Genomic DNA, 17020 nt, shown 5'->3' on the forward strand with positions numbered 1-17020 from the left:
ACAGAACTTGCTTGAAATTGAGTTTTGCATTCCTCTCAGCCTCCGTGACAAAGCGCCTGGTGACCCCATCTCCAGCTCCTGCAGTAGTTCACCTTCACCGGTTCGTCTACAGGAGAAGAACAATAGAAAGAAAAATGAAAGAAAATGGTGCAAAAAATTCCATTTAGTACTATACAGTGTGATCAATATTCCTTTGTCTCCATATTCAAATTGTGGATTCTGCTGAGGGGAAACAAGTGGAGCTGCCTCGTTGGAGACGAGAAGTTAATCTTTAAAGCCAATAAAGATTTAGGACAGTGTAATTGCTTTAAGATTTGGTACTTTAGACTATTCAAACTTCCAATTTTTAACCCAACGACCTAGATCCTTGGCAATGAAGATGACTCAAAATGAGGAGCAATGACACCTTGGCATCCTGGAGAGAACCCATGGTGATGCTGTGTGCTCTGGGATGTGGCACCTTGGGGTCACTCACGGCTCAGTGGTGGTGGGGGACACCTGAGAGCTGGCTGCTGCCTGTCCCCAAAAGCATGAGCAGTGAGTAGAGAAGGTGAAGAAGAGTAGGATGGGAAAGAATATAGGGGGAAGTGAAGGAGAAAGCACAACCTGCATGGTAGGGCAGGATTTGGCCAGGAGCTGGTGTTCATGAGGGTGGGTTTTGGCTGTGGCTGTGACGCAGCTCTGCCTGGCTTCGGGAGCTCTCCTTTGCCTCTCTCCCGAGCAGAGATGCTGCCCACCCATTGCCCTGTGCATCTGCTGCTGCTGAGCACCCCCAGGTTCGCACCCCCCGCACTCCTCACAGCCTCCATCGGTGACCGTCAGATCCACTCCAGGGCATCGAGGCTGGAGGAGGCAGAAATACCTTTCTCCCTTCTCTGTTGTCCCCGCTGAGGTGAAGGGGCAGGAGGCCATCCTGAAAGCAAGCCACACACCAAAGCAAAGCGATTGAAGCAGCTAATTACAGGTTATTATTCACCAAGGAGATCGCTGGGGCTGGGAGCTGGAGGAGAGGGGTGCAATGGCTCCACGTCCCTCGTGGGAAGCTCAGCCCCAGCTCCCGGACACTGGTCCCCTTGGGTGGCAGGCGCAGAGGCACAGCGGGAAATGTCCTGGGGGATTGGATATCCTTCCCCACCAGCAGCTGCCTCTGGGAAACGCGAGCCCTGCCAGGCTGCTGCCTGTGTTTCTGCCCGCAGTGAAGGGCAACCCCAGGCATTCAGCGGGGGTGAAAGCCACCCCATTTTCAGCCCAGACTAAAGCATCCTGCTGCGGATGTGAAGGCCTGGATCCTGCTCCAGGCGCTCTCCAGGAGAAGGTGGACCAGCCCTTAACGGGGGCTGGCAAAGCACAGCACCCCTTTCCCTTCCCTGCTGGAAGGGGAGTAGAATTCAATCCCGATCTTTTCTGCTGTTGTGATTTTACAGTGTTTATATGGGAAGGGAGCGCATTAGCGAAGAGGTAGATCATTATGTGCTTATATTATCAGCAGTAAAGCAAAGTCGCTTTTAATTCCTAATTCCACCATTGTCTGACACATTTCTCCGTGAGTTTTCTATTCATCCATACTTTTTTTTCCCTGGGTCTCCACTAATAGAAATTGCTTTGTTGTTAAACTCAATTTCACTCTTGACTGGATTGAAATATGCTTATTTCCTTTCTAAAATAATAATAATAAAAATCTAAAATGATTTCCACTCATTGTATATGAAAAGTGAACATTTTTCTTCATATGGCCTATCAGGTTTAAATGTCTGAGGGTTTCAGAGGTTTATTTTTTAATGGTCTAATTGCATGATCTCAGCCCATAGCTGGGGGCTTTCCAATTGCTGCTTCATGAATTTGAATAAGTCAGGACAATATATGATTTCTGGGTGATTTTTGAAGACTTTTGGCAGAGATGGGGATGCAAAATGAAACTTCTCTCAGTTTCTGCCTCCCAGCAGGTTGCTATGCAGCATAGCTAGGGCTGGCGGGCATTCAAAGAAATCACCTTGAGCATCCCCCCAGTGCTGGCTGGAGAGGTCTGTGGGTTGGTGGCCCCTCCTCAGGCCCCAGTTGCTCCGTGCTTGGATAATCCCCAGCACCACCAGCTCCTGGGACTGTGCCCTGTGCCTGGAGCTGACCTTGCTGGACGGGGCTGGGAGGATGAGGAAGGTGCTCGTGGCTCCCAGGGTCTACCAGGTGCTTTGTGTTAAGACAGAGGCTTGACAACAAAAGCTACCTGTGCTCAGTATCTGCATCTGTCTCCATCAGCACTGGGCTGGTGTGCTTGGTTTGCTTGGTGCAATCCTGCTGCTGCGGTAGGTGCCCAGCGTGGCTGTGCTTGCTCTGTGTTTTGGGGCTGTTGGGGTGCAGTAGCTCAGCTGAACCCTGTGAGAGATGGGCCTGGATAGCATCCAGCACATGGCAGGGGCTCTGTCCCTCCGGTTACTGACGGGGTGACTGGACGGAAAGCCCAGCAGGAGGTAGGGAACCCCCAAACCCAGCTGGAGGCTCCTGATATCCTCGCTGCAGTGAGGACACCCCAGGGAGCCCTGGCCTGTGCTGAGCTCTCCTGCTCTTCTCCTGGCTGTGTCCAAAACAGGACAGCGGAGGGCCCTGTTTGGGGCCTGATCCTGCCATGCCCAGTCCCCAGCACAGAGGTGCCCCAAGTGTCCCCAAAATGCAGCTCTCCCAGTGAGATGAAGCTCAGCTTGTTACTGGAGCGAAGCACTGGCATTCCTGCTCGGCTCTGGCATGGGCAGACTGTCGTCTCCCCATCTCCTCCTGCCAGCCCCCAGAGACCAACAGCAGCAACAGCTGGGCCCTTTTCCCCATTATCTGTGAGAAATGTGAGGTAAGGGGAGTGAGATGCTGGGGACAGTGTTGCAGAGATGCCATGCGTGAATGCTCTCTTCGTGGATAATGAACGTGCATTAATAAGCAACGCAGGAGCCTGTGGAGCCCTGGCTGCCGGCGGGGCTGTGTCACCTCCCCAGTTATAACGCTGTGGGGTCTATACCCTCCCTGGCTCCCCCCCTGGGGACAGCCAGGGTGAGAGGGATGGGAGCTGCTGTGGGGCATCCCAGCGTTGTGTCCCCCCAGCCTGCCTGGGATGTGGCAGCCGAGGCAGCTCTGGAGGAGAGCTGGGGCTCCGCTAGTCAAGGAATAAGTGAGGGAGCGGGACGGGTTTATGAGATGTGAAATGAGGAGGTATGGCTGCCATCGCGGAGAGATGCGCTCGCTGCCCGGCTGCAGAACTGCGCTTGTATGTCAGCAGGAGAAGCGCTTTGCCTGGGGTGTGCCAGCGTTTGAGGGGAGCTTTGGGGCTGCCTTGACTGAGACAACGGCACTTCTCTCCCCTCTGATGGGCTGCAAGGGATTGGGGGGGGGGGACACACACGCCTTCAGCTCCCCGTTGGGTGCTCGGACTGTGGCAGCTGGGCTCAGGGACACGGTGTACGTGGGGCAGAGGCAGCAAACTCCGTACAAACCCCAGCAGGGAGGGCTGCGAGCTCCCTTCAGCACCTGTGACTCTCCTGCAGTAATTAGAAGGCTGAAGAGTTCTTGCTCTCCTAACCTCAGACTTTATTTGCTTTAATTACAGCTGAAGCTCGGCATACCTTGTCCCTCTTAATTTGGCTAATGCTGGTGCAAGCCTTCCAGCAGCCTGTTGCTAACTGCAGCAGCTCCCAGCTCTGGCGCTCCCCAGATGCGTTGCAGGGGGTGGAAGTGTCCTGCCCAGGCTCCCCAGGCTCACTTTGGGTTGTTGATATGAACCCTGGGCCGCTGCATAAGTCCATGCACATGTGGGAGGCTGTTGTGGGGGGTTATAAGCTTTCACTTCTTCCCAGCCCCGTGGTGGCACCATTTTGCATCCTCCTTCTTTCTTGAGCTCCAACATTTCTCCAAATTGCACGTGTTGATGCCACCAGGTCAGCGAGCTCATTTGGCTGAGCCCTGGAGCCCTGGGGGATATAAAATCCATCCTGTGGGATGGCTGAGGGGGCACCGATGGCCCCTGGACCCCTCTGACTGGGGAGGCAGCACTTGCTGCAGGAGCTCAGTATAATGTGCTAATAAGCCTGGGAGGCTCCTCCAGCTTATTTTTCTTGCGGCCTCCCCTGTGCGATGTCCTTTCGATGCTAATTCAATGGCTGAGCAACGGAGTGTCCTCCCGGGACTGCACCGGGCTGGAAAATGCTGCTCAGCTGAGTGTGACAGCAGGCAGAGGAGGAGGCAAACCTGAACTGGCAGCTCGGAGAACGCTGCCCAGAAAAGGGACTGATCCAGCCCTCGGGTATGACTTTTTTTTGGGGGTGCCTGGATCCAGCTGAGAACACGCTGCCTTGTTGTCTTCCTGGTGGGGGCTCTCGGGGGGGTTTAGCCTCAAATCACCTCACCCAAAGGGAGGATGCTCTCCTCCCCTTGGGAGCTGTGGTTCAGCATCTCCCACCCTGCCCTGCTGCTCTCATTTACCCCCGGCTTGGTCCCTTCTTTGTTTCCTCTTCCCTGCCTGGACTTGAGCTGGGCAGAGCTGCCCGCGGCAGGCAGCTGAGCTCCCGAGGGTGTCAGGAGTTCCCCCAGGGGAACTGCAGCCCTCTTCATGCACTGCAGCGATACGAATACATCTCGGTGATCTGCTGTACAGCTCTCCTTCTCTCTTTAATTTTTAATTGCTGCTCTTGTTTCCTCTGGGCATCTCCCTTTGCAGCAGGGCAGTCAGGAAACCTTTCTGACCAATAAAGCTGGTTCAGTCTTTCCTTTTACCATTTGCATTTTCTTCTTGGTGAAGCCAGGGTCATTGCTGGTTTTAATTAACATTGAAAGAAAAATGCACTAATTTCTTTCTTCAAGAAGAGAAAGGGAAATTCACAGCTTCCCTTCTGCTCTCAAAACATATAATCCTACTGGGAGCTGAGGAGTGATCCTTACCTCTATTATTTTCCTTTGCTGTAAGTGAATTAGCAGCTAATGGAAGTGAAGGATTCACAGTGCTGACACGCTTGCAAAGGAAGGAGCTTCCTGAATTCCCCATGCAAGGCTGTGCTGACGCTGCCCTGTGCTGACAGGCGCTGTAGAATCCCATGTTTTACACCTGACCTGGCCGTGCCCCACCAGCAGGTACCCGAGCACCAGCACTGTGTGTCCTGCGCTGTGCTACCAGCACCGTGGGCTGCAGCCGAGGGCCTGGCCCAGCTGCTGAAGACTGCAACCAGCTTCTTCCCCTGCCCGATCCATCCCCAGGGGATGCTGCTGGCTCTGACCTTTCAGCTGTGCAGAGGTGCTGTACGTCACTGCCGGGCTCCCAGCTGCTGTCCTAGGGAAGGAGGGGGCAGAGAACAGTGTCTGCCTGGGGTTACATTGCATCCCACCAAGACCCAGCCATGCAGAGAGCCCCAGGGACCAGAGGACAGCCCCTGGGACCCTCGCGATGGGTAAAACACCCTCCGGGGTCATGTCAGGTGCCCTCTCACAGCTGCCCTTCAGCTGAGCAGCACTTGGGGATTTCAAGCTTTACAGGAAAATGCTGCATCCTCTGGAGGCTGCAATCATAAGACAGCGGGTGAGTCTTCTACACCCCATGGGTTCAGTGCTCCGCAGCAGCAAGGCCACCCGTGCTGCTTGCTCTGGGGGATGTCCCATCAGCCACGGTCCCTCCCAGTTTCTCTTGGTCCCCTTCAGCAGTCTTGGGGACACGTGTGGCTCCTGGACTCTCTGTAAGTGGGGATGCAAAGGTGACTTTGGGACACTGCCATCCCCTCCCTGCTCTTCGCCCAGTGCCCTCTCCAAATGCTGACATAGGAGCGAAGTCAGGGCTGTTTTTGCCACTTCTGGGAATAGGCAGAAAGCCTCGATGCACTGAAGGGGAGGAGTGGGGCTGCCTTTATGGGACCCCCCGGTACAGCGAGAGCTCATCGCGGTGCTGGCAGGCAGCTGCGTGCTGGCGGGGCGGCTGGTGATACTGGCGCAGGAGATCAGTGCCAGCCTCGAAGCCTTTCTGCCTTGTTGCTACAGAGATGGACAGAGGCGTGAAGGCAGTAATTGAGGCTGAGCCAGTGATGGAGCTAAGTTATTTTATATCAATAAAGAGTGCCTTGTACCCAGCAATGTTGCTTGAGGGGGACGGAGAAGTTACTGTGACTAAGTGATCTTATGCCCAAAGCATTTGGGCATTGCAGCTCCTGCAATCAAATGATATGTCTTATCTCAAGGGCAAAATTGTGTGCAGGGAGAACTTGAGAAAGTAGCTTGTTGTAGCACATTACAACTCAGTGGTTTGCTGTGATTCTTCTCCTCTGTGATCATTATTTTTTCATGAAGACTTGAGGCTCGAGAGGAGGCTCCAAGAAGAAACATGGGCAGAGTCTGAGCTCCAGGCTTTGGAAAGCATTGAAGAGGGGTCCTGGTCTGAGGCAGGGACTCTCTGGAGGGTCCTGGGGTGCCTGTGGAGCCCTGGCAGCACTTGGGCAACACTCACCAAAAGCCAACATAAACACTGTCACTGTGACCTGTCTGGAGGTGCCCATGGCTGTGCTGCCCACAGCTGAGCAGTGATGACTGCCATTCTGTGCCCTTTACAGGAATATGACATTTTAAGCTTTGTCTGTGGTGGTTTACAGCCCCCCTTGCACTTATAATCCCTTTTCTCTGGTTGTGGTGATCTAAACCATCATGTTCTGCCCAGCAATGACTGGATTAGGGAGCTGTGGGACTCGTGGTAACATGGCTACTCGAGATCAGAAGAAAATTCCCAAGGTCTTTTGCTGGGCGAGTGGCACAGGGGGATGTGCTGGTGTTGGAGCTGGAACCGTGGCTCTGCCCTGGGTTACGGGCAGGACTGTGGAGGTGGCTGTCTGGAGCCCATACCAGAAATGCTCCATGCCTACTTCTGGCTGGACAGGGGCTCTAACTGGTAGAAAACTGGTTTCTTTCATACCAGTCAGCTGCTGAGTTGGTTCTCTCCATTCCCTGCTGCTGCCCAATTTGTAATAATAACAAATATACATGTGTGTGCGTGTGTGTGTACATATAACTTCAGTATATTGATTTTTGGGGCCATTGCTTCTCAGCTGCTGAAGAAGATAATTCACCACTTTATTACCATCCTTGGATTTTAGATTTATCCCTCTCAACAGAGAGCGAACTGGTAGTTAATTAAGCTTTTGTTTCAAGCAGCAGCACAGGGAAGGGACTGTCTGCTGCAGCACTTCTCCTCAGGGACAAGGGCCCCAGGCGGGCAGTGAACACCACATTCCCGTCACTGGGGGATGGATCCTGCACAGGACGGGGCTGGCAGGAGTTGAGAGCAGCAGAGGTAACTCTGCCTGGCTCCCCGACCAGCACCGCGAGGGCAGTTGTTCCCTGCCAACCCCAGCACCCTCCCAGGCTGTGGATATGGGACATGCTTTTCTCCATCTCTGGACAATCCCTCTCCTGCATGGCCTCGTGGCCTCGGGATGAGGCTGGATGTTCTGCAACAAGAGGCAGGAGAGATGCAGCGAGGGGAGCAGTGGCTCTGGTGGCCTTGCTCGCTCCCTCCCTTCCTCCCTCCCTCGCCTGGCCGTGGAAGTGTCCCTGCACGTTGGGGTTCCCCCACTAATCGCTGGTTTTATGGGGTTTTGCACATTGCTAATGGGGCTGTTACAACCTCACTAATGCCTCTGTGCTGCCGTGCAGGGTAATGGAGAGTTGCCGTCTAATATGCTGGCTGGAGCCAAAATAAAAGCTTGTTGAATGGGGATTGCCAAGAGCAGATTTCTGAATTTTAATTTATTTTATATTTTTTTCTGGCTGGAACTGCAGCAGGCGCTTGGAGGAAGCCAAAGTGGCTGAGCTGCCTTCTGCCTGCCCGAGAAATGGCCAGACCCTCGGGGGGCATTTCCAGCCTGGGGTCAGCCCTGGAAGGAGACAGGGGGGGCGCCATCTCCTTCCCCATCCCTTCTCCCCTTCGATGACCCTCACCCCTAAGTCTTAAAAAATTAATGTGTCCTGCCTCGCCATACCCCAGCCTTTTCCTGCTGGGACGCTGCTGCCATTGGCCTCAGGGAAGAGCTGCCACTTGGCACGATCCAGAGCTTGTGGGAGGCACAGAGGGACCTTGGCACTACCCTTATGGAGGTGAGAGGGGGGGTCCCATCCCACAGCAAAATTCACCCCACGCTGGAACTCTCGTAGCCCCCTGCTCTGCACTCCCTGCGATGGGATGGTCTGTTTTTCCCCCCAGCCTCTCAGGAAGGCGCGGCTGGCTCCTGGCATGCAGGAGGCAGCGATTTGGCTGCTCCATTGACCACTTCATGGTGTGTGTTTACGTGCATTAGGAAGGTTTCCAGCCCCATCACGCTGAGCTGGTCTCAGAGCAAAAGGCTGCCGGCTGGAGCGGTGCTCTCAAGAGCAGCAAGTGGGGAAACACCAGGTTTTAAGGTGGTTTTACAGCTCAGATGGGGACTAAGGTTCTCCTGTCAGAGAAGCAGGAGCTGGGAATGGAGGGAGCGGGCAGGAGGAAGAAGATCAGGGGTGGCAGGATCCCCATAGCCCCTTCATTAGTCTGCTGATTCCCTTCTTGCCTAAAAACCAGGCTAAGAAAACCAGGTGTTCTTTCCAGAGAAGGCTAGATGCACCAGAAGACTCCCAACTGCACCTAAAATGGCAAGGACTGAGGCACACCGGCTGGAGTTCAGTGTCTGTCCAGCCCAGGGCGTCCGCATGGTGATTGTCCATGAGGTCCCCATGGGACAGGCTTTGGGGAGGGGTGTCCTTGCCAAGGTGTTGGTTGGGCTGCCTGTAGTGAAGGTCAGGGAGAGCTGACCTAAGGGTTTGAATTTGGCTTGACAGTGTCGCCTGCTGCTTCTGAGCCTCGCTTTCTGCAAGTCCTCAGTCTGTGTATCCATCTACCTCAGCCCGGTATTACCCTGCTCAGACCCGGTGTGGCAATGACTCCTTCCCTGGCCACGAAAAGTGTGGATGAACACAAAAATCCTTTTGTATTTATGAAACCCTAAAGGATACGTTTTTTCTTCTCACTTCTCCTTGGCAAAAAGTGCTGTTTCATGGGGAGAAACTGCTGTTTCATGGAAAATTTCCAGCTGTGTTTCATTTCTGAGCTCGCCTGTGGCTGATGCTGTTGTACCATATGCTACCTGGAGCTCTGCTGACCAAAGCCACCCCTGGTTTCCACCACGGAGAAGGAAGCAGAGTGAGTGCCTGGGATCCCTGTGGAAATCGGAGCTACGCTATCAGAGCAGTCATAACACGGCATTTCTCCTTCATCAGCCTCATGGGAAAACACCGGGATTCTGCACAAGCGAAGGAGCCCACAATTAGTTTATAAAAGAGGGGGTGGTTGGCTGCGTGGCGCTGGGAGGGCGTTGTAACTGCACAGCACTTGCAGAGTAGGTGGTTGAGCCATGCCGGGTTGTTGGGGTTGGAGGAAGGCTTCTTGCCTGGGAAGGGGATGGAGAACGGCTGGGAAAGACCATGGCAGGAGAGTGTCCCACCCTGGGGGAGGCAAAGGGGCAGCTTTCCCCCAGCGTCACCCTGTGCTTCATGGTGCCCAGGGTGGTATCAAGAGGGACAGCGAGCCCTGGGGCCAGCGTGGCATGAGGGGGCCCTGTCTGCACCAGAACCCCCCAGACAAGAGCCTGGTCGTGTCCCGGAGCCCAGGGTGACAGGCTCCTTCCAGCCCTCTGCGATTTTGTGCTCACCCTGCGGGGTGATGCGTCCCCTCCCTCAGTGCTGGTGGGGTGCACCTGTGCCGGCCGGGTGCCCTCGAGTTGGGGGCTGGAAACGGGGTGCCTCTGGGCTCTGCGCACATTCAGCTGCTTCAAGTCCCCAGTTTTGAGAGGTTTTTTTGTGCCTGTCACCCTTCAGACATGAGGCGGGAACACCTCTGCTGAGCTCAGCAGCTGCTTCTCCTGCCTTGGCTCTCACGGCCCCTTCTTTGTCTTCCCAAGGACGCCTCCCTGCCCCCCCTCCCCCGGCCCCCCCACGCCACCCTGGCCCTGTCGACAGCACCCAGGGGTGCCCGGGGACACTGGGAAGCCACGTGGTGGGCCGTGACTGTGACCCCCCAAAAAAGAAAACAGGGTGATGGCGAAGCAAAGCCGCAGCCGGTGCTGTCAGAGCCAGACTCCAGCCCCCCTTTTTCCCCAGAAGCGGGGCTTGCTCTGCTCCTCGCAGCCCCCAGAAGCAAACAGACCCGCGGGGGCTGTGCTGTGACCCCCCCCCCCCGCCCCCCCTTTTTCCCAACAAGGGCTCCCGAAGTCACCACGCCGGGGGCTGTCACCTGCCCTCCCCGCCGCGAAACGACCCTCTTCCCCCCAAAAATGCCTCCCCCCCCCACCCCGGGGGCAGCCGTACTCTGCACAGCATCCCCCCCCCTCCCCAAAATAACACCCCCCCCCCCCCCGCCCCAAGCCGCGCTGCCGCTAGATGGCACGCCGCGCCCGGCGCAGCCTCCGCGGGGCGGTGCGGGGCGGAGCTGCCTCCGCGGGGCTGCGCGGAGCGGTGCGGAGCGGGGCGGGGCAGGGCAGGGCAGGGCAGGGCGCGGTGCTCCGCACGGGCTGCGCGGAGCGGAGCGGAGCGGCCCGGCAATGGGCTCGGCCGGCAGCGGGTAGGGCTGAGGGCGGGCGGGGAGGTGCTCCGCGCCCCCTCCGCGCCCCGCCATGCGCCCCCGCGGAGCCCCGCGCTCCGCCCGCTGAGCCCCGCTCGCTGCCTCGGTGGGTCGGTGGGTGGGGGGGGGTGCGGGGGCCGCCCCCTCCCCGCTCCCTCCCCGCTCCCCCCGCAACTTTGAACGATGATCACAGTCAACGCGGATGGGAAGATAATGGTCAGAAGATGCCTCGTCACCTTGAGACCCTTTAGGTAAAGTTGGTGTTTTCTTGTCCCTCCTCCCGGCTCTCCCCCGCCTCGCTCGGCCCCTGCGGGGTGGGAAGCGGTTGTCGGAGCACATTTTGCGGCGGGGGGGGGTGTGGGATTGAGCCCGCTTTAGGATGTCAGGGATCCAGGCAAGTTTGCCCGCTGGTCGTGCAGCGCTGGCTGGCCGGCGGCTCCCGGGTCTCTCCTCACGCCGGTGTATTCTGGGGGTTGATTACAGGGCTGTTTGCCGCTTTTTTTAATACCGTCCTCGGAGGTGTTGGTACTTGGGGGGGAGTCGGTTCCTCTGTTTTAAATCTGCAGGTGCTGATGGGGGCTTTGGAACCCACCCTGAACTGGCAGCGGGGCTGGGGTTGATATCCAAGCCTGAAACCCTCCGGCCCCAGCACGCCCGTGCCCACCTATTGTTTTTTTCCCCTTGGTGTAACTCTGCCCATTTTTGCCTCCATGCATTCGCTTCCCTTCTCCAGTCCTTTCTCTCCAGCTTCCTTGTTTCACCGGAGATGCGCTTTGGTTGCTCCCAGGCTTGAGACACATGGGAGATGCTGATAATTGCTTGGGTTTTCTGTGGAGAGAGGGACCAAAAACCCACAGAAGAAAGTGCCTGGGGGGTGAAGCACAGTGTGGGGTGAGCCTAGTCCGGCAGTTGCCAGCGCTCCCCACTGTGTTTGGGGGCTGGGGATCACCTGGGATCACCGGAGGGGTCTGGCCGCTGTCTTTTTGCTTAGCCCAGGCTACCGCCCGGAGCTGGGAGGGAGGATGGGGCTGTGCTTGCGCCGCTCACTTGTGCTCAGGTTTGGAGATGTTGTCTGCCGCTCGCCGGGAGTTGCCTGGCTCTGCACTGCTTGCTGGAGGGACTCCTGCTGCTGGATCCCGCAGCAGTACCCTGGGGCTGGGGAACTTGGCCAAGGGGATGGTGGAAAGTGGTGGCAGAGCAGGGGCATGAGGGTCCCTACGGCTCGGGCTTGCTCCGAGTGTGGGGTGGGGAATGACTGTGAGAGAGGTGGGAAGGAAGCAGTGACCTGGGATCAGGCTGGGGAAGCACAGGGAGGGAGACACAAAGTCGCACTGGAGATGAGAATGCACGTGGACGAGGGGTTTGTGATGGCAGGAGAGCACCAGGCTGGAGGGTCCCTGGTGTCTGTAGCAGAGTGGAGCACCTGCACCGTCCTGCCTGTGTGTCCTGGGCTGGCTTTTGCTCTCAAACCAGTGCAGACCAGTACATGTGCCAGTGGAACCAGTGGAGCTACCCTGTTGTTAACCAGTCAGGCTTTCCCTGTGTAAGAGGAGAAATTCCCAAGACCCTCTCCCAGCTGTCCCGCGGTGGCCAGCTCTGCACTTCCCCCATTCTGAGCGTGACCCTCCACATCACCGTCCTGTGTCCCCTCGCTCCCAGCCCAATGTGGGCAAGTGTTGGCACTGCCCCGCTCCTGCCGTAACCCGGTGCAAATCAGCAGTGCTCCCCTAAAATCAGCACCCCGCGTTCTCAGCTGATGTGAATCGGGGTTGACCTACAGGAGTGGGAATACTGGCAGTCAGGAGGGGTCCTGTAAATCAGGTGCTCATTGCTGGCTGGGCAAAGCCTCACTGCTCTAGGCAAGTCTGTGGTGTGATCCCCTGCCTGGTGCAGACTCCTGGCAGCGGTGCCATCAGCAAACAGCGAGCAGGAAACCTGACCCTTTGCACCAAAACATTTCATTAACCACGCTCCAGACGTGCTTAGCAAAGCAATGCAAAGCCCTGAGCTCTGAAAGCACCTGCAGCAAATGGGAAGGAGGGAGAGAGAAAATCGGTGTAGAAACCATGTGTAGAAATGTCCAAGGATGGCTCTGACTTCATCTCAGCAGCAAAGGGTGTTTCATCTTTGACAGTGCCAGATTTGGGCGTTAATTAGCTGTGGAGCCCTGGTCCAGCTTGCCCAGCTCTTGGTTTTGCAGAACATGGGGAGTTCAGGCAAGTTTGCCAGCTGGAAACCAAAACCAGGCTTTCTGTGTGTCTGTAGCATTGGCCAGTAAGAGAATTCACTCTGGCCTCCTTTGTGGAGGACGATCCCCGTGGCTGAGCATCATTTCAACAGCACTGTGACAGTGTCGAGCTCTGAGCAAAACAAGGTTTGCAGGAGAGGGAGAATCTTTTATTAGCCTGACTGCTGCTGCTATTAGAAATTGTGGCTCAGTTTTTGGGCTCAAGAGACTCTGGTGTTGAAAACTTGTCTAATAAAAGATGTTACCTGTCTCTGTAGCCCTTGGTTTCCCCGTGCACCTGTGTAATATTCTTGCCGTGGGTCCCAGCTGGGTGATGCAGCACCATGGATGCAGTCCCAGTGTCACAGCCCCATCCCGCTGGGTGCTGCTGGCCTTCCTCCCCCCATCGCCTCACAACTCATCACTCAGACCCTCCTGACTGTATCCAGCTTTCACTTCCATGGGCCAAAATCTGCAATGACTGGGGCATCACTTCCAATTTTCACTAAAGACTCAGAGAATTTGGCTTCCTTCTCTTTTGGGCATCAAGCCAGAACCCAGAACTGTGAACATTTCAGTTTGGGGAGGATGTGGAGAGGGACTTGGCACCAGAACTGTGCCCAGGCGATGAATTAAATGTAATGTGGGATGACAGGCAAAGCCAGCATGCAGAGTGGATGTTATTTGGTCATTGGAGCTCCGTGGTCTTCAGTGAGTTAGACTTGATTTTGGGGGCAGAGGACACAGTGCATCTGGTGGGTGATTTGGAATACCTGGGGTCTGGTTTATTCTACCTACTTCATGCTATTTGTTTTCTGCATAAAGAGTTTCTGCACAGTTAAGGCTTGGCCAAGCATTTTTATTCACCTGGAGAAGATCAGCACAAAGTAAAAGAGACGGGATCCTCAGGCTGAGGGCCCATCCCGGCAAGCTCCGTGCTCCCTGAGGCATTGCTGCTGGACTGGATCTGCTTCTGGATCCAATTTCAGTTAGGCTCTGATCCCTCTTTTTTTAAGGAAAAAGGATTCTGTCTCTCCCCTACTCTCTCTGTAATCCAGTCAAAATGAAAAACATTATGTCTCCTAATGAGATGCTACAGCACAGATCACCTTTGTATCTTTTCCTTTCCTTCCCCCTTTTCTTTCTTTCTTTCTTCTTTTTCTTTCCTTCCCCTTTTTCTTTCTTTCTTCTTTTTCTTTCCTTCCTCTTTTTCTTCTCGGTGTTTAACCATCACTCCTTGCCAGAGTATAATTATGAAGATTAAAATGCATAAAAAAGGTCTTGCATAATGATGAAGGTATTGTCAATAGGAGGGGTGAGAATGAAGAGCAGGATCAGATCTGATTATTTAATCAGGTGATGCTTTGTTAAAATGGCCCTTGGGGAAGGGAGCAGCTGGCAGCAGGATGGGGCCTTCGGGTGGGTTTTGTACTATGACGTGCTCCCAGGGAGGACCCTTGGTTGCAGGTCATGGCTGGGCTTTGGCCTCTTCCTCCAGCTTGTGCTGTTCTCTCCTGCCAGGGAGGTGCCACAGCAGACAGTGTTCCCCACTCTTGCCCTAAGGACAAATTCAGCCCTCTGAGGCCAAGCTGGGAGCTGCAATCCCCTCTGTCGTGTTCCCGTGCGCCTCTTCCAGACCCAGCACTGTGCTGTGTGGGTGGGCACAGGGTGTGGTAATGGGAATGGACTAATGTCCCTGAATCACCCCCCCTCCAAGCAATTAATGGGACACCACATTGCTTCGCAGCATCAAGGATGCTCTGCTGCCTCCGCAGTCACCTCCCTGCCAGAGCTGGACCACAGATCTCTGAAAACCCTCTGCCAAGGTCTGCTCTGGGAGAGGGGCTGAGGTCTGTAGTCATGTCTGTGTGCAAACACAGCAGCTGGATGGTTCATCAGCATCTGCTGGGGAGGGGATGGCTGTGCTCTGCCGGCTGCTTGTAGGGCATGCCAGCCATGCTTATAGCCAGGCCTTTAGGGATGGGAGTCTGGATTAGCAGAGTGCACAATGCTTTTTATAGCCTGTTTAAACTGCTTTCCACCCCCCAGGGCAGGCTCATTCAGAAATAAAAGGAACATGAGATGCTCCACTCCCGGTGTGCCTGCACATGGATGTCAGGCAGTTTTAGTGATGCACTTGAGTGTCCCCTCTCCCAGGTGGGTCAGGTCTCCCGGTGCCTGGCAGTGGGTCTCCAAAAGGGTTAGTGAGCATTTGTGCTGGTGTTTTGTGCTGCTGGCAGAGCTTGTTAATGCTAATGAGCCCAGGGTGTCACTTTTTCTCTTGATGAGGCAGGAATTGAGAAGGGGACTGGGAGCTGCTTGTCCAGAGCCCATGGCCAGGTGACCCTGATCTGCTGGGACCCAGCTGGGGATGAGGCAGGGCTGATCCGTGGGAGTGGGGGCATGGATGGGGGTTAGATGCCCATCTGCATCCTCCTAGGAGCAGGCAGAGGAAACCCTTTGCTCTTGAGCTGTCCAATGCTGAGAGCAAAGCTGCCCTAGGTCTGGGGCTCAGGCTGCGTGGCAGCAGCGTTGGAGCTTGGGGGATGGAGGTAGGGAGCTCGTGGGGTCCCAGGAAGGTGCCATGTCTTGCCCTGGAGCCCCTCTAGGCAGGGCAAGCCTGGCCGTGCTGTGCTGGGACAGTAGGGACCTGCCCTGGGAGCTCCTCTAGTAGATCTCTCTGGGGAAGCCCGGTCCTTCTTGAACTGCTTGACGCTGTACTTCAGCTCTCCACAACATTTCCTGTAGCTAATGAGTGCTTTGAAGCAAGTTACTTTATTTGCCAGCCCTTTCCAGCAACAGATAATTGCAATGCTGGCACGTTGTAGTCCAGACTTAATGGCTGGCTTCTAATCCTCTGCCTTTTAACTACACAGTAATGATTAGATGGAGGGCTGTGGTGTTCCTTTGCAAGCCTTTCTCTGGAAAAGCCTGGTTTCGGTGCTGACGGGCTGTGCTGTGTTGCTGTGCACAGCTCCTGAGCCCTGCGGATAATGCTGTGAACTTGTAAAGGAGAGCTGCTGGTTCCTGCCCTCCGTGGTTTGGTGGTTTGCTTCCCTTCGGCTTGGGGATGCTGAGAGGCAGAAATGCCAGCGGGCACCCCCAAGGGCTTCTCAGCTCCCACATAAGATTTATCTCTTGAATGACAAACCTGTTGTTTCACAAGGCTGGCTGGCAGTTGTCTTTCCTCCTCCTTCTTCTTGAAATTTTCCTTGGGTTTGGCCGGCTGGGATCCCGGGTATGGCCGCGGCTCCGGGAGCCATCATACGTGATGCCTGGCAGCAGCTCTGCCAGGGCTTTGCCCGTGTGTCTGTTGGAGGATGCTGCACCTCCACAGAGACTCGGAGGCAGCGGCAGCATCTCTGAGTGTGTAGAGTCCAGGTCTTCAGTGCAGTGTGCTCTGCTTGCGCACCGGGGAGACGGGAAGGCTTGGCTTTATGTTCCATGGTGCGCAATAACCCTCCTGCTTGCACAGGGCTCCTGCCTTCAGACTTTTCACCCCCAAAAGAGTCACTGGCCTGAACTTGACCTGAATAGGAGCAGTGTTGAGAGCTCCTGCCTGTCTCACAGCTGGAGGTGATCACAAGCTTGGCTGGGAGCAACGTGCAGGTCGGCATCCTGCCCGGCACATCCCGGGGGAGCCGCTTTCCTGCCAGCCCGGATGAACAAAGCGGCGATGGGATGGTCCCAGGCCACTGTGTGTGCCACCAGTGTGGGTCCCTCCTTGTCCTGCCCGCACTGCACGGGCTATGCTGGACACAATGACAAATACCGGTGGCCTAGTTACAGGGGGAACAAAAGACCTTTTTTTTAAAAAAAAAAAAAGGGTTTTTTTTAGATCCTTTGGGAGGAAGGGAAGGTACAAGGTCTCTCTTTTCTCTGGACTCTCCCAGGAGGAAAGTGGGTATTGTTTATTGTAGCGGTTCCTGCGGTCTGGGTTATTGGGCTGGATCTAGTGGAGCATCATAAGGGCAGTCGTGGTCTGGCTCAGCTTTCCCACCTAAGGTGCAAGTCCTCTGCTCCCTCTCAAGGCCTGCCCATCGGAGCAGGCTGCAGGGATTTCGGAGGGTGTTCTCAGGCAAAACCTGCCTGCTCAGTGCCAGGGTTTGGGCAGAAGCATCTTGTGGCTCTTTATGAAGCACCTGTGGGTCTGGCCATGGTTGGGGTGAGGTACTGGTGTGCTCTCGCGGGGCTGGGGCCGC

General features: G+C 55.6%; 1 protein-coding gene across 2 annotated transcripts in view; it reads left to right on the forward strand.

Moving 5' to 3' along the window:
• The first annotated feature begins 10566 nt into the window (after nt 1–10566).
• The window catches only part of MGAT5B (alpha-1,6-mannosylglycoprotein 6-beta-N-acetylglucosaminyltransferase B), a 69764-nt gene continuing 63310 nt past the window's right edge, over nt 10567–17020 (forward strand). For both annotated transcript variants that reach the window (XM_074888939.1, XM_074888940.1), the window contains exon 1: nt 10567–10842. In XM_074888939.1, coding sequence (XP_074745040.1) covers nt 10775–10842 — 68 coding nt within the window. In that variant the 5' untranslated portion in view covers nt 10567–10774. The remainder of the gene's footprint in view (nt 10843–17020) is intronic.

Source organism: Strix uralensis, chromosome 19, assembly GCF_047716275.1.
Source record: "Strix uralensis isolate ZFMK-TIS-50842 chromosome 19, bStrUra1, whole genome shotgun sequence".
Classification (NCBI taxonomy): domain Eukaryota; kingdom Metazoa; phylum Chordata; class Aves; order Strigiformes; family Strigidae; genus Strix; species Strix uralensis.